The 13,451-nt window shown below is 47.4% G+C and overlaps 1 protein-coding gene across 6 annotated transcripts in view; it reads left to right on the forward strand.

Annotated features, from left to right (window-relative positions):
* The window catches only part of LOC118506803 (protein roadkill), a 69,106-nt gene that overhangs the window by 52,330 nt on the left and 3,325 nt on the right, over positions 1-13,451 (forward strand). For all 6 annotated transcript variants that reach the window (XM_036044448.1, XM_036044443.1, XM_036044446.1 and 3 more), the window contains 4 exons: positions 11,413-11,534; positions 12,467-12,746; positions 12,838-13,015; positions 13,088-13,409. In XM_036044448.1, the coding sequence (XP_035900341.1) occupies positions 11,413-11,534; positions 12,467-12,746; positions 12,838-13,015; positions 13,088-13,409 (902 nt within the window). The remainder of the gene's footprint in view (positions 1-11,412; positions 11,535-12,466; positions 12,747-12,837; positions 13,016-13,087; positions 13,410-13,451) is intronic.

The following is a 13,451-nucleotide window of genomic DNA, read 5'->3' on the forward strand; positions in this document are numbered from 1 at the left end:
TCCGTTGAGTTTTTGTTATAATTAGGAGAAATAAGAATAAGGCATAAGAATACTTGGCTTGGCAGCAAATTGTTAGATAAAAACGACTGCTGCAAGTAAGTTTGGAATTGAAAGCAATGTAATGGAACTTTCATTCTATCTCTCGCACCCTTCTGTGCCCTTGAGAGAAGAATCCAAAAAGATCTGCTTGCTTTCCCTTGGCTACTGCGGCTACATGCACACAGAAGAGATAGGTGTGCTTGGTGCTTGGATAAGAGAATGAGAGGGTTCATGGCCTTCAATTCGAAAACCAGATGGGAAGCGAAGCAAAGCACCAAGCAACGGCCCTTCTCACGCGGGCTATGAATCAATTTTCTTAAAGATGCGATGTAAACGATATGCTTCTGTGCGTGTAACGAATATCCAAATATTAACCACATCCGTTTTCCTGTACGTTTTCCTGCCGAGTACAAGGGTAACCACAGATGTGTCATTTTTGTTTAGGGGGTTGTAATTTAACATTTTATGTTCATTTTGTAACAAAGTGGAAAATGACGCTTATTAATAACAAGGATATTCTATACCTTCCTTTGATCAGTACATTAACTCGCTTCTGACTTCAAAGCCTTTTGTGTTAGTCCTGTTGCTTGTTGTTTTCTTGCGGGTTTGCGCTGTTTCACTGAACTGTTAGAGCCAAATTAAAGGAAAGACCGATCGAAGTTGCAAAACCACCACCCCATCACCAATCACCACAACCACCCACCCTGGGTTTGGCGCAGAAAAAGGTGATAAAACCACGAAAGAATATGAAAATGTCGCCGGGTTATTGACACTGGTTGGTGGTGTGGAGCGCCCGAGTGAAGAGTGTCTGGAGGATGGTAAGCGACCGGTGGATGGAAAGACGCCACTTCGCGTTCTGCTTGTGTTGTTGGTTGAGCACTGTTTGGGGCGGATGAAGGCAACGACACGAAACAAACGCGATTCAACTTATGTAGAAGGGAGGCAAACGCCGCGGCAAGAGAGCGCAAACGAGATCAGAATCAACCTTTCGCCGGCCGTCCTGGGGTTATGTGTATGTATGTATCGATTCCGTAGCCGGTGGAGCTTATGAAAAGGGGCGCACACACACACACACACTAGGCAGGAGGAAGCGTGAAGAAAGTTCTAACGTAATCTTCATCGAGAAGCGCGTGTGAGGCGAAAGAAACCACCAGCCGTCGTTTATGAAGGTTGAAGCACCACGACGGAGCACGGTCGTCTTGAAAGATATTGCGCGGCAGGAGACACATGCAGAGAGACACAGCGATGGGGAATTGCTTTCGATGTGCTGAGGTCGATGGCCATCCTCATCTCATCTTTTTTTGGTCGGCTGGACGGCTGGAAATATTTCTCTTATTTCGGCGAGATCTTCCTGCACGGCAGAAGTCTTACATTTCCAAACGACTGACACCATGCTGCTAAATATTTTCTGCTTTCACATTCCAATCGTTGAAGGATACACAAAGATTGAAGAGAAGTGCTTGAAATTTGTGCCATTCTACACCTTCTCATTCTGTTACGATCCGATCCTTGGGTTGGTCTTGTGAGTGATTCTATTTTGAAGAACATTCCCGTTCAGTGAAAGGTTGCCACTAATTATTGAATGTTGTAACGGTAATTATGTATGATATAACTTTCAATTTATAAACACGGAAAACCGGTCCTTAACGAATAGTTATTGATGGGCTGGTGAGCTTCGACACCTCTCTAATCATCCTCTCGTTCTTGTTGGGGTTTGAGTGCGAACCCTGATATGACCACATATGAACTGTGCAAGCAGGAGGAGAGCAGTGGGTGGGTATCGTCCACCACCGACGTTGTGCACCATCCCGAGTTCAAGGTCAGTTCGTTCTATTCCCGCGAGTATGTGATAGGCCCCTGCTGCTGCTTCTGCCGCTCAACACTCTCTTTCATCTGTTCTCGCGCGCACGCCCCACAAACAAACACATTCTTCGCTCTCCTAATGCGATGACGAGTGTATGTGTTTGTGTGGGGGTTGGAGCCATTTGATTTGTTTTATGAACCTGCTGCGCGCCACACACCGACTCTAGGGTAAATATGCATGCACAACGACGCGCTCTGTTGTCTGTCGAGCGAACGAACGAGCGAGCTGGTGGTGAAGTTCCTGTCGATAAAGCTCCAAGTCGGAGGATGAGCAGGAAGGGAAAAGGGTAGGAGAAGGCGGGGTGGTAAAGGGGAAGGGTATCGTGGTGGATGCACTTTATGGACGTGGAGTGTTGAATATTGCATTCTGCTGCACATTCGTTAGATTATTTGGGGTTGGCTGGGTAGAGATGTATCGTTTTACTTTGAATGTATAATTTTATTTACAATAACGTCCAAATAATGATATCAATTACATAACACCAACCAATCTATTCGATTTTCCGAACGGTTTGGTACTTTGGGCAGTTAGAGCATGTGCGAGGTACTTTAAGAAGCAAATGTGTCTTCTTCTCCCCTGCCGGAAGGTGTGCGGGTCATCGATCTCTTTCCACGATTCGGGGCAGCGAACCAACAAGAGAAACTTTGAATTCCATCTATTCCATCGAGAACATGTGTATGGTGAAGAATGCGCGCTCGCTGGGTGTGAATGGTTGGTGGGTGGGTGGTTCTTTAGCTTAACGATGTGGCGCAGTCTGGGTCCAGGTAAAGGTGGCAGCGAAGCATAACTGGAAAGAACGGTTAGCGATATAGTAAAAATGTGTGGAAGGAAATACACATCATCTATCCTTCCCGTAGAGCTACTTGGCACCACACAGCCCTGCTCCCTTCTCCACGCAGTGCCGTGGAATGAACTCGCGTTTGTCGATCCGTGAGTTCATTCCACTGCCGTTTCTGCTGATAATTTGTTCATCAACAACCGCACACATCTTTGGAACACATAAGCTGGCGAAAAGCTGCGATTCGATAGCAATCCAAATGAACATTAACGAGATGATGGTTATGGGTGGGGTGGTGGTACGCTAACGGAGGGTTGGCGAGCGGCGAGGATAGCGGACGGTGGGTGTGTCGAGCGTGTAATGGTTTTGCTCATCCATCGGCACCGGGGGGGTGGGAGGTGATGAAATGATCATATGAGTGCGCCTTCAAGAGTGCGGAAGGTATTTACGCGATCAGAATACTTTAAAACACCTTCAGAGCGTGGCGATGCGCCAACAACAACACACACACACGCGCCCATAAGGCGGACATCGACCCTTCCGAGAACATCGTGCAGTTCAGTGACGACCGTTCTGCCACCAAGAAGCCGTTGACCGCTAGCTATGCTCTCTTGCTCACTTCGCCTTCTTACCAACTCCAGAGGAATAGAGTGAGTGCCTTAAAATCAGCAATAAATAGGCAGCGTGTACCGGTGGTTTTTAAGCAATCTCTCGATGTGATTTATGGACGAGTTAATCAACAAGCCGATGTTGGTTGGTGTTATTCTGAAGCACCTTTTAAAAGGCGCCTCTTGCATTGCTTATTTTATTCAAACGACCACTATTATTGAGATGGCAGCGTTCCCTCACCGACGATCACTGGATGATGATAAACACCGGAAGTCGGCAGCATAAAAAGACGGAAACGGCGTATCGAAAATATAGGCGCGTAAGGAGACGACGCCGGGTGGTATGCTTTTTTACATGTACGCATAGTTTTATTGCGCTGCTTGGTGGTGGTGTTGTGGGAGAGAGAGAGAGAGAAAAGGGCACCAGGAGGCGGATAGGGCGCTTTTCCATCAATTATGCTCCGGTTCCGTCGTGCGATCTCCTCGATAGTTGATGGTTCGGCTTTTCTTTTTTCTTTCACCACCCATCAGACCTTTTTGTTTGTTGTGTGCCCTGTTTTGTGGTGTTGGAAGGCCCTTCTTCGTCGTTACTTGCGTTCACTTTCTAACGGAATTACGCCACGCCAGACCACGCCACGGGTAAAAGTGAGCGGTGAAAAATGGGCGAAGAGAAATGTAGCAGGCGAGTGGGGTTGCTTTCCCACAAGCGGTTGGGGAAAATGGAAGGAAGGCAGCAAAACGATAATCGACGGGGAGGTTGGTTTTTTTTTATATGGCTAGGCAAATGTGGAATTTCTAGTAAGAGCCATTTCTGTTTTTTACTTCCTTGGGCAGGAATTTCCAGGAAGAATTGGTAGCGATAGTTGCTGCTGTTGTGTATTTCCGGTCCTTATCCGGACCTGGGTAACGAAGAACAGGTTCTTTTCTAGTGTGTTTTATGTTGGTACAATGTACAAGATATCAATGCTCTGATTGGTGAAAACTGTCGGATAGGCTCAATAGTGTTTCAAAATGGTTGTAAGCACTGTCACCTTATAATTACACCGTCCAAAGAAAATCAACCATCGTGCGAGGAAGCTTTGTCAATCAAACGTAACATGACAATCAAACAGAGAAAGGAGGAAGCGGAACAATCGCGAATAAAGATTGCAACGAATGGAAACGCTTAAACGGTGGCAGCGCTCGCTCCCCCCATTGACGAAGGCAAGATCGATCATGATGCCTCCCACGATCACCATATCATCATCGTGTGATGTGTGCGTGCGCCCGTTGCTTATTATTGCTGTTACGCATGCACACAGCATAAAAGCGCGTGAAAGTGAGCGAACACAGATCGCGGCCGAGAGCTCGAAACGAAAGTGTGCGTTCATCAAAAGATTTGGTGCGAGAAAGGGAGACAGCGAGTGAAAGAAGGGCTGTAAGCTGCATCTGATCGTGTAGTTACGCGGATTTCGCCAGCAAAAGCTAAGGTTTGCCGACCCTTTTGGCGGTATGCAGTCCCCACTCTATTTTCGTTTGTTTTGTGGATTTTCCAATATCGCGGAAAGTTTGATAAACAAAAGTAGTAACGCGTGCACGTTGAAGTATGTCGAAGGGACAGCAATTAAAACACAAAGCGTTGCTTACTGAAGCCATAATACGGTTTGGAAGGGTCTCTAATGATCTAAGACATTTTCTTTAATTTTCAAAACCTGTTAAAGGTTAAGCTAATATTAGGATGATGTCATGCTCTAGAAATGTACTTATGTCAATGCTATGCATTGTGTTCTTAGCAGCCATCTTTGCTGTGAAGTCCGGCTATTAGTTTGTGTCTATATTATAATGTCCGACAAATTGATACCTCCGTTGCTTGCTCTTGGATTTCTCACAAGTTTGACAGATGCCGGTTTAACATTCCGTATCTCACACCCATATCATCTTGATATTGTCAGGATAGGTTCCTTCAAGTAAAGCTCTATGCAAACGATTCTTTCGAAGTTTCAATATAATGGATAATAAGCCAGCCTCCCTAAAGTGCTTGATTGCTCATAACTAATTGTGCTGCATATTTAGCAAATAGTGCCAAACAGCATAATACGTGTAACAGTAGAGGAAGCCCTTTTCCTTACAACTTCTCACATTTTACTTTCTTTCTGTCTTCTCGGCCGATGTTGACCGATCGATATTTGCCTTTCTCCAGCAAAAAAAAAAACGTTTTTTTGTTGTTACTTTTTTCTTACCCATCATTTAACCATTGTTGTTAGTTACTCTCACTTTCGAGTCTCGGGAGATACAGTGGCCACCAACCCAACACCACCCACCACGCTGTCACTTTCTTCCCGGGCTGTACATCGAGCAGTATCATGCCGGGAATGGTGGATCTCTCACTGTATCGCGGTATGAAGAGGAGGGTGGATTGTGTGTTTATTTAAATCTGAAATAATCAAAAATGATCACTGACTGGTTACTCTGGCTAGGCGCATCTGAGGGGTGGAGAGGTGACGCACTTATCCTCCTCCACCATCTTTCCTTCCGTAGCACGAATTTCACTCGAATGATTTGTTCCGCTGTGGATTGTGGTGGTGGCGCTAGAGCCTTAGTGACTTGTGACCGATTGCGCGCGCGGTATGTGAGCAGAGGTGACCGATCGCCACGAGTTTTGCTGGGTGTTGTACAACCCTTCCTCTCTACTTTTTTCTCTGCTGTCTGCCGGCAAACGAGAGCGAAAGTGGCAAATGGCAAAAATAAAACTCGAACCATTCACTATACTTTCTTTCGCCCGCCTTTCTGTGTTGGTTGCTGTACTACCTCACTGTGCGAGATCTCCTTCCGGTCCGGTCGGTCCGTATTTAGCGCGCCGAGCGAGAGAAGGGATGATTATGGAGATGATGAGCCTCCAGTCTTCCTTCCGATCTCCCTCGTGGTCTTCTACCGATTTCTCCCACACAGCAGTCCGAAACTCGGAATGACTCAACATGATCGTCTCGCTTCGAGTGGTAACACAGGAAAAAGAGTTCCCGAACGGTAGAACATTGATTACTTTCATTCTGTGGAAAAGTTTGGAAACTTACGTTAAGTGTATTCCTTATTAGCAGTTGAAGGTCTTCTCACTTAGATTTAAGTGTGACTAGATCAGTAGATATCCACAGAGCATCCCTATAAACTAGTTTGGCGATCGAGCAAGGATCAACAGACAAAATACAATTAATAAATTATTCATCTATCAGTTTTTTAAATAGTAAATGTTGGTGAAACTATTTTTATGGTCAAACCGATAGAGGTCTCTCACTACTCCCTGGACCAAACGCTAATTATGCAAAGGGATAATGCCGTAATAGGATTCGGATTACCAATCGAGTGCTAATTTTCACACCCCACCTTTCATGTGATGTAGATCTGACAATTAACACGAAAAGCAATCCTTACTCCATGGCTGGCACTGGGTGAGGTGTAAAGTATCAGCGGTGACCTTCTTATTGTTACTCCTTTTTTAAGGCACGCATTTTGTTTAATGTTTGCCGCCACACCATATCTATGCTTTCAGTTGTTTGCCAATCTGGCATTTACATCATTTCCGGTGTTTTACACCCTCTGCTATATAGACGGCCATTTGTAGCTAAATGTGACATAATCGGGACGCTTAGGAAAGTGAACTACTAATGTAGTACCTCTATTAGGCAATTTTTCATAAAATAATACTCTGTACAAAATCTATTAAGGCCAATTTTCACGATCGGTAGCTACAATGTAAACGACGCCCAGCTGCTGCTGCTGCTACTACTTAACGCACACGCACCACATTTCCTGCTCGCAATTAATTTAGTTTAGTGAGCTGTGGGCGATTGGCTGTTTTTTTTTTTTTTGCTGCGGAAGAAGGTGGTGGTGTGCTGATCACTATTTCCTTCTGCGGCCTGCTAAAACACCTTTTTTTACCTTCTTCTGTTGATCTTTCTCTTTCGCTCGCTCGCTTATGTTTTTCCCCCCTTATCTCACCTTACATTTCTCCGCTTACATAATGCGCGCGCTACTACTCCGGTGGGGTGGTGGGTGCGCGCTGGATGTTCGCGCAAAGTCGCGTGCGCCGATCGGCGGTGTAGTAGTAGCGTATTGTGTAAGGGGTGAAACGTCGTGAAGCATAAGAGCACACGGTGGTGGAGTGGAGAAGCAGAGAGATAGTAAGAAAGAAGAAATTGAGGTTTCCTTTTTTTGCATTGTTTGTGGTGTGTGATGGCTGTTGTTATTGTTCGCGGCTTATGTGCCTCTCCGCGCGCTCAAGTAATGATCCTCACCATAAGCGACGCGCGCTGGATCGGGTTTCCTTTCTCCTTTGATCATTTCTCTTTTTTAAAGCGTGGCTGGCTCGCTTCCTTGGTTTATCCCACCCCTCGGTTTTTTTCCCCCGGTGGCCAATTGTGGTGGCAAAACTGTCCTGTCTGAGGTGCGATAGGAGGGTAAAGAGAAATATCCTGTTAAGGTTAGCCAAATTGGGATTTATGTGTTTTAAAGCAGATGGAGGAGAAGTGACTTACTTTTACCGGAAACAGATTGCACACTCTCACTTCCTGTTCCGCAACACTTTCGATTGGCTTATTTTGTATGAGTGTGCGTGAGGGTCAAAGGGATCTTCTGCTTGTTGATGATGTCTGTTCCGAATCCTGGTCATGGTTTTCCGTACATAATAAGTTTGAAATTTTTAACCTTCTGATAATTATCCTGGTGTTTGAAGAATATGTTACCAAAGAGATCTACTGACAGAAGATCAAGACTGATTCGATAGGGCTGAGCCCAGCGCACTTCTTCAGTAAAGCCCCCAAATCAACCTCCTGCATTCGATGTGAAAGTGAAAGAGAGCAGCCACACGACGGTTGGGGGTGGTTCGTGGGTTGGTGGGTGGGTGGTAGGTGGCCGAAGTGGGTTCAGACGCCATCGTATGCGGTAACACAGCGCACGCCGTGTGTACCGGACGAGAAAGCAAAGGAGGATGGAAGCATGCGAGAGAAACGGGCAAAGTGAGAGTGAAATGTTTTGGAAGCTTCATTGTGCCGCTGTTATGCAGCCCGGTGGTGGTAAACGACGCCCCAGCAAGCCAAGCGCGCACTCTCACTCCCAACTCTGAACCGTGTGGAGCAGCTGCGGCGGCCGGGCGATCACTACAGCAAACCGCGGAGGCCCGACAGTGTCTTGGAGTCGTTCGTCGAGAGTGTCAGCTTGGAGCGCGTTGAAGCGCCCGCAATCGTTGCTGTGTCGTCCGAGTTGTCGAGTACGCGATCGAGCGCGTCATCACAAAAACAGTCCGTGCGTGCGTGCGTGCGTCGAGCAGTTTTTTCGAGCAGCCGTTGTTGGGGTTTCACGTTCCGCGTATGACCAGTTGTGTACAAAGTGTTATCACTGTTGTGACGTGCTAGGCGCTATGTATCTAGTAGTGTATATGTAATCATCCCACCACCACCACCATCACCACTAGTACATGTGAATTATTTGCCCCCTGTTTGTGATCCTCTGCCGGGTAGAGCGTGGTTCCCGGAGTTCCTGTGTGCATTTATGTTTTTTGTGCGTTCTGTGATTTATGTGTGTGTTTGTTGCTATTGTTTTTAATGTTGATTTTAATCCTTACCAAAGTTGTGTGTTTGACCGTTTTATTCTGCTGGGTGTGTGCTGAATCATTCGCATTGCCTACATTTAGGCGTCTAACGTGAGATAGTAATTAAGTAGAAAACAACACCGCACGTGTTCGAATGCGCCAGCGAAAGTGGAATAGTGTTACCATTGCCCTTAAATTCTACACCGCTCCCGTGAAAGTGATCAGTATTGTGCAATCGACGAAAACGCATCCAGAATGGCTGACAAAAGTGTGGAAACGGCAACCACCACCATGCGGACGAGAACTATCGCCATCGCAACAGCACATCCGGCCCTATCGTCGGGTGTTGCTGGTGGCAATAGCATAAGTACTAGTAGTAGCAGTAGCAGTAGTGGTGCCGCGTTTATAGTGCCCCCGATTGTAATACCACCGCGTCCTCCGCGTCGGCGTATCCTGACCGCAACGTACATGGCCACAACCACCATCGCTAAACCCGGTGCTGGTGCTGATGATGCTGCTACAGCTGGTGATCCTGACAGTGGTGGCGCAGACAACTCCTCCGCTTCCTGCTCCGCCAACCCCCACCTACCTTCCAGTACAACAACGGTGAACGATTCGCCAGTTCTGGTGGACGGTCGATTAAGTCGGTCTCCTGCCACCACAACGGCGATCACCACCACCACCACCATGACAGAAGCCACCGATGACGGTCCGAAGGAAACGGACGATGATCTCGAGGAGAGGAAATATGTGTTCAAGATGAAGCTAAACTACTGCAACATTTACCTGGTGACGACCAACTATCGAAAGGAAAGGCTCCATTTCATCTTCTTTTCCTCGAGATATAGTAGAGAGGTTTTCACTTTCAACCATGTCCACTTTTCCTGGTGGAGGCGCAGGGTGAGGAGGAGAAGAAGGGGGAGCTGGGTTGTTACGTGTACTATTTCTCCATACTCCATCCTCCACTCACCTTGCTTAAGAGCGTCATCTTATAGCACAAACCACGAAATCCATTCAGAGACAGAGAAGGGTAAAGGCGCAGAAACGCCAGACATTCAGACAGCTGGCCTGAAAGCGCGCTGAAGTGACTGCGTAGGGGAGGGCGATCAGGAGAGATGGGTGGGCATTTCTTTTTCACCAGCCACAACCCGCTAGCTCTCTACTTTTACATAATCGTTAACAACTTCACCGTCACAGTCCGCCATTTCTTTGTGATGAAGGCGTGCGCGCGAACGAGAAACGATCGTCGTCTTGGGGGAAAGGTATAACCCGTCGCGATCACTTTCTTCGCGACGAGGACGGGGGGATGATGGATGGTGGAGGTTCGGGAAAAAGTCTGCAAACGGTCGCGATCTCCCCGTTTTGTTTTGCTTAATGTTTACCATTTCTCTCGCTCGCTCGCTCGCTCTGGCTCTCGACCGTGGACTGATCCTAGGGTAAAGGTACCGATTTTTGTCTTGTCTATCTTATCCGACACCACACTAGGCGGCCACGGCTGTTGGGGGCACGTTTTCTCTACCTTCTCTTTTCATCACTGGTTCATCTTGGTCGATGGCGGCTTGCTTTCTACGGCCATGCTGCTGCCATGCTTTTGGTACGACGCGCGTGCGGAAAAAGCTTCCGTCTGCAGCAGTCGGGGGTCCGCCGTAGCTGTGTATGTGTGTGTGTGAGCCGGGGATACCGAGGGGAAAGTGCGGGTAAGCAAAGGCAGGGTGGGCCGTAGTGGGGAGGTGGGAAGGCGGCGCATGTGGGAGAAGGTGAATTAAAATATTGGTTACCTAACCAGTGCGCGTCCCAGCCAGCCAGCCAGCTTTGCAGAGCTACTTTTAAGCATTCCCTCGCTTGCTGGCGGTGGAGAGAAATTTTAAAAATAAAAGAAAAGAAGCGCCACCCTCTGTCGCCGTCCCTCACACCTTCGATGCCGTCGCGAAAATTGAAATGGAATATGAAACTTTTCTTTCGCGAGCGCCCCCTGTGCTGGTGTCCTTTCATATATGGCTGTTTTCTTTCGCACTTACTCTCTCACCGAATAACGAATACGAATTATATGCGCCACCGTGATATGCTTTGCCTTTCTTCAACCTTCCAGACGAAGCAGACGCTTCCTACTTTCGCATGCCAAAATCTGTGGTAACCTTTGTGTGGTTTCTTTACCATGTATATATATATATATTTTTTCGTTGGCTCTATTTTATTGCCGCTGCGGTTGCAGCCCGACACGAAGATGCCGATGGGAAGTTGTGTCACGTTTTTCGGAGCAGTGATTTTGGATAAAGCATAACACAACAATGGCGGAGCAAATGTGGTCCGCGCTTTCTTTTAAAAGGTGATGACCGTGGTCGTGCGCGTTGGGGAAGTAGCACCCACACCCCGACCCTTTCTATACCGAGGGTGGCGAGGATTTGTTCGAGTTTTGACATAACTTGCCAATAAGGATTGGACTGATATATTCCATCGAAATGAGAAAAGCCTCTTCACGTGTCTCTTTCAATAAATCCACTGTTGCATAATTTTAATAAAAATGTTTCTATATTTCCTCTCTCTCTCTCACTCCGCTACACAGGTCAAAGTGGTCAAATTCAGCTACATGTGGACGATCAACAATTTCAGCTTCTGCCGGGAAGAGATGGGTGAAGTGCTGAAATCCTCCACATTCTCCGCGGGTGCTAATGATAAGCTAAAATGGTAAGTAAACATCGATCCTTCTTCTGGCGATCGTTCATCAATCGTAACTCTGATGCTACCAAAGGGATAACCATGTCTTCTTCGGTCCAGCGATCTTGCAACCCCTTCTTTTCATTGCCAATTTTGGCTTCAGCCGATAATGAGGTGCTGGTGTCATGACCGTACGTCGCTCGATCGATATGATCCTTTCACTGGAAGAAATTTCACCGGAAAGGTAGTTGTGCTCAGCTCAGCCCCGGACACACACACACGGGGGCGCAACAGATCCGTATAGAAAGTCGGTTGCGCTGTCATTTCCGTATAGAAAGTACAAAGGTTATATGCGCGCGAGGGTTGCATTTTTCTTCTTCCTTTTTTTTTTGTCTTGATTTGTTGTTTGTTGTATGCTGGGTTGATTGTTTATACTTGCTTTCATTTTACTCAGTCAGGGTGTGAAAGGGTGTGATAACGCTTCTTCAGTGTAGGGTGTTACTGTGGCGTGTATGACCATTTTGGGGGATACATTCCATTGCGCAGAGAGTTGGGGGGCAGAATGTAGTGTCGTGCCACAAATGGCTCGTTTAAGTGAGCTGAAGGAGCGCTTTGCAACTTTGTCGAACGAGCTCAGCGCGAGGTGGAAGCTTCGGCGAACGTATTTGAAACGAACAAAAATGTACCCTTAAGATCAGTCTAGATCTAGATCTAGAGCTATCATCATCAATCTAGATGATGTACGGTTAAGACGATTGGTAGAGGTACAGAGTGGGACGCTCAGTTAGGCTGCCGCATTTGGAGTTCTTGGTTATTCTTCATTTACTCGTAGCTGTATAATCCAGCTTACAAGTGAGCCATGCTATTGCCTACATTACCGACAATGATCATGATAAGAATTCGCTGTGTCCATTTTTTTGTACTAACTACAAACTTTCTTTATTCCTCCTCTCGCGCTGCAGGTGCTTACGCGTCAATCCAAAAGGTCTCGACGAGGAAAGCAAAGACTATCTCTCGCTCTACCTGCTGCTGGTGTCCTGCAACAAGTCGGAAGTCCGGGCCAAGTTCAAATTTTCCATCCTCAACGCCAAACGCGAGGAAACGAAGGCGATGGAATCGCAACGGGCGTACCGGTTTGTGCAGGGCAAGGACTGGGGCTTCAAAAAGTTCATCCGGCGAGATTTCTTGCTGGACGAAGCGAACGGTTTGCTGCCGGAGGACAAACTAACGATATTCTGCGAGGTACGTATGACACGAACTTGAAATCAGTGGAACTGTCCATTTATCGAAGCCTTGTTTTCTCTCCCTCTCTCTCTCTCTCTCACTGTTGCAGGTCAGCGTAGTGGCCGATAGTGTGAACATTTCCGGCCAAAGCAACATCATCCAATTCAAAGTGCCAGAATGCAAGCTGTCCGAGGACCTAGGGACACTGTTTGACAACGAAAAGTTCAGCGATGTCACACTGGCGGTTGGCGGCCGAGAATTTCAGGTGCACAAAGCAATCCTTGCAGGTAATTAGTGGAAGCGGCTCCTTTGCCAATCTACCAGACAACCTCATGCTCACATCGCATCCTCTCCAACAGCACGCAGTCCCGTATTTGCCGCTATGTTTGAGCACGAAATGGAGGAGCGAAAGCAGAACCGGGTCGCCATCACCGACGTGGACCACGAAGTATTAAAAGAGATGCTGCGGTTTATCTACACGGGGAAGGCACCGAACCTGGACAAGATGGCGGACGATCTGCTGGCGGCAGCGGACAAGTACGCGCTCGACAAGCTGAAGGTGATGTGCGAGGAAGCGCTCTGTGTTAATCTGTCGGTCGAGACGGCGGCCGAAACGCTGATCCTGGCCGATCTGCACAGTGCCGACCAGCTCAAGGCGCAAACGATAGACTTCATCAACACGTAAGTTGCATTTCGGCACACCCCCCCACCCCTCGATGGGTG

Source organism: Anopheles stephensi, chromosome 2 (genome assembly GCF_013141755.1).
Source record: "Anopheles stephensi strain Indian chromosome 2, UCI_ANSTEP_V1.0, whole genome shotgun sequence".
In the NCBI taxonomy this organism is placed as follows: domain Eukaryota; kingdom Metazoa; phylum Arthropoda; class Insecta; order Diptera; family Culicidae; genus Anopheles; species Anopheles stephensi.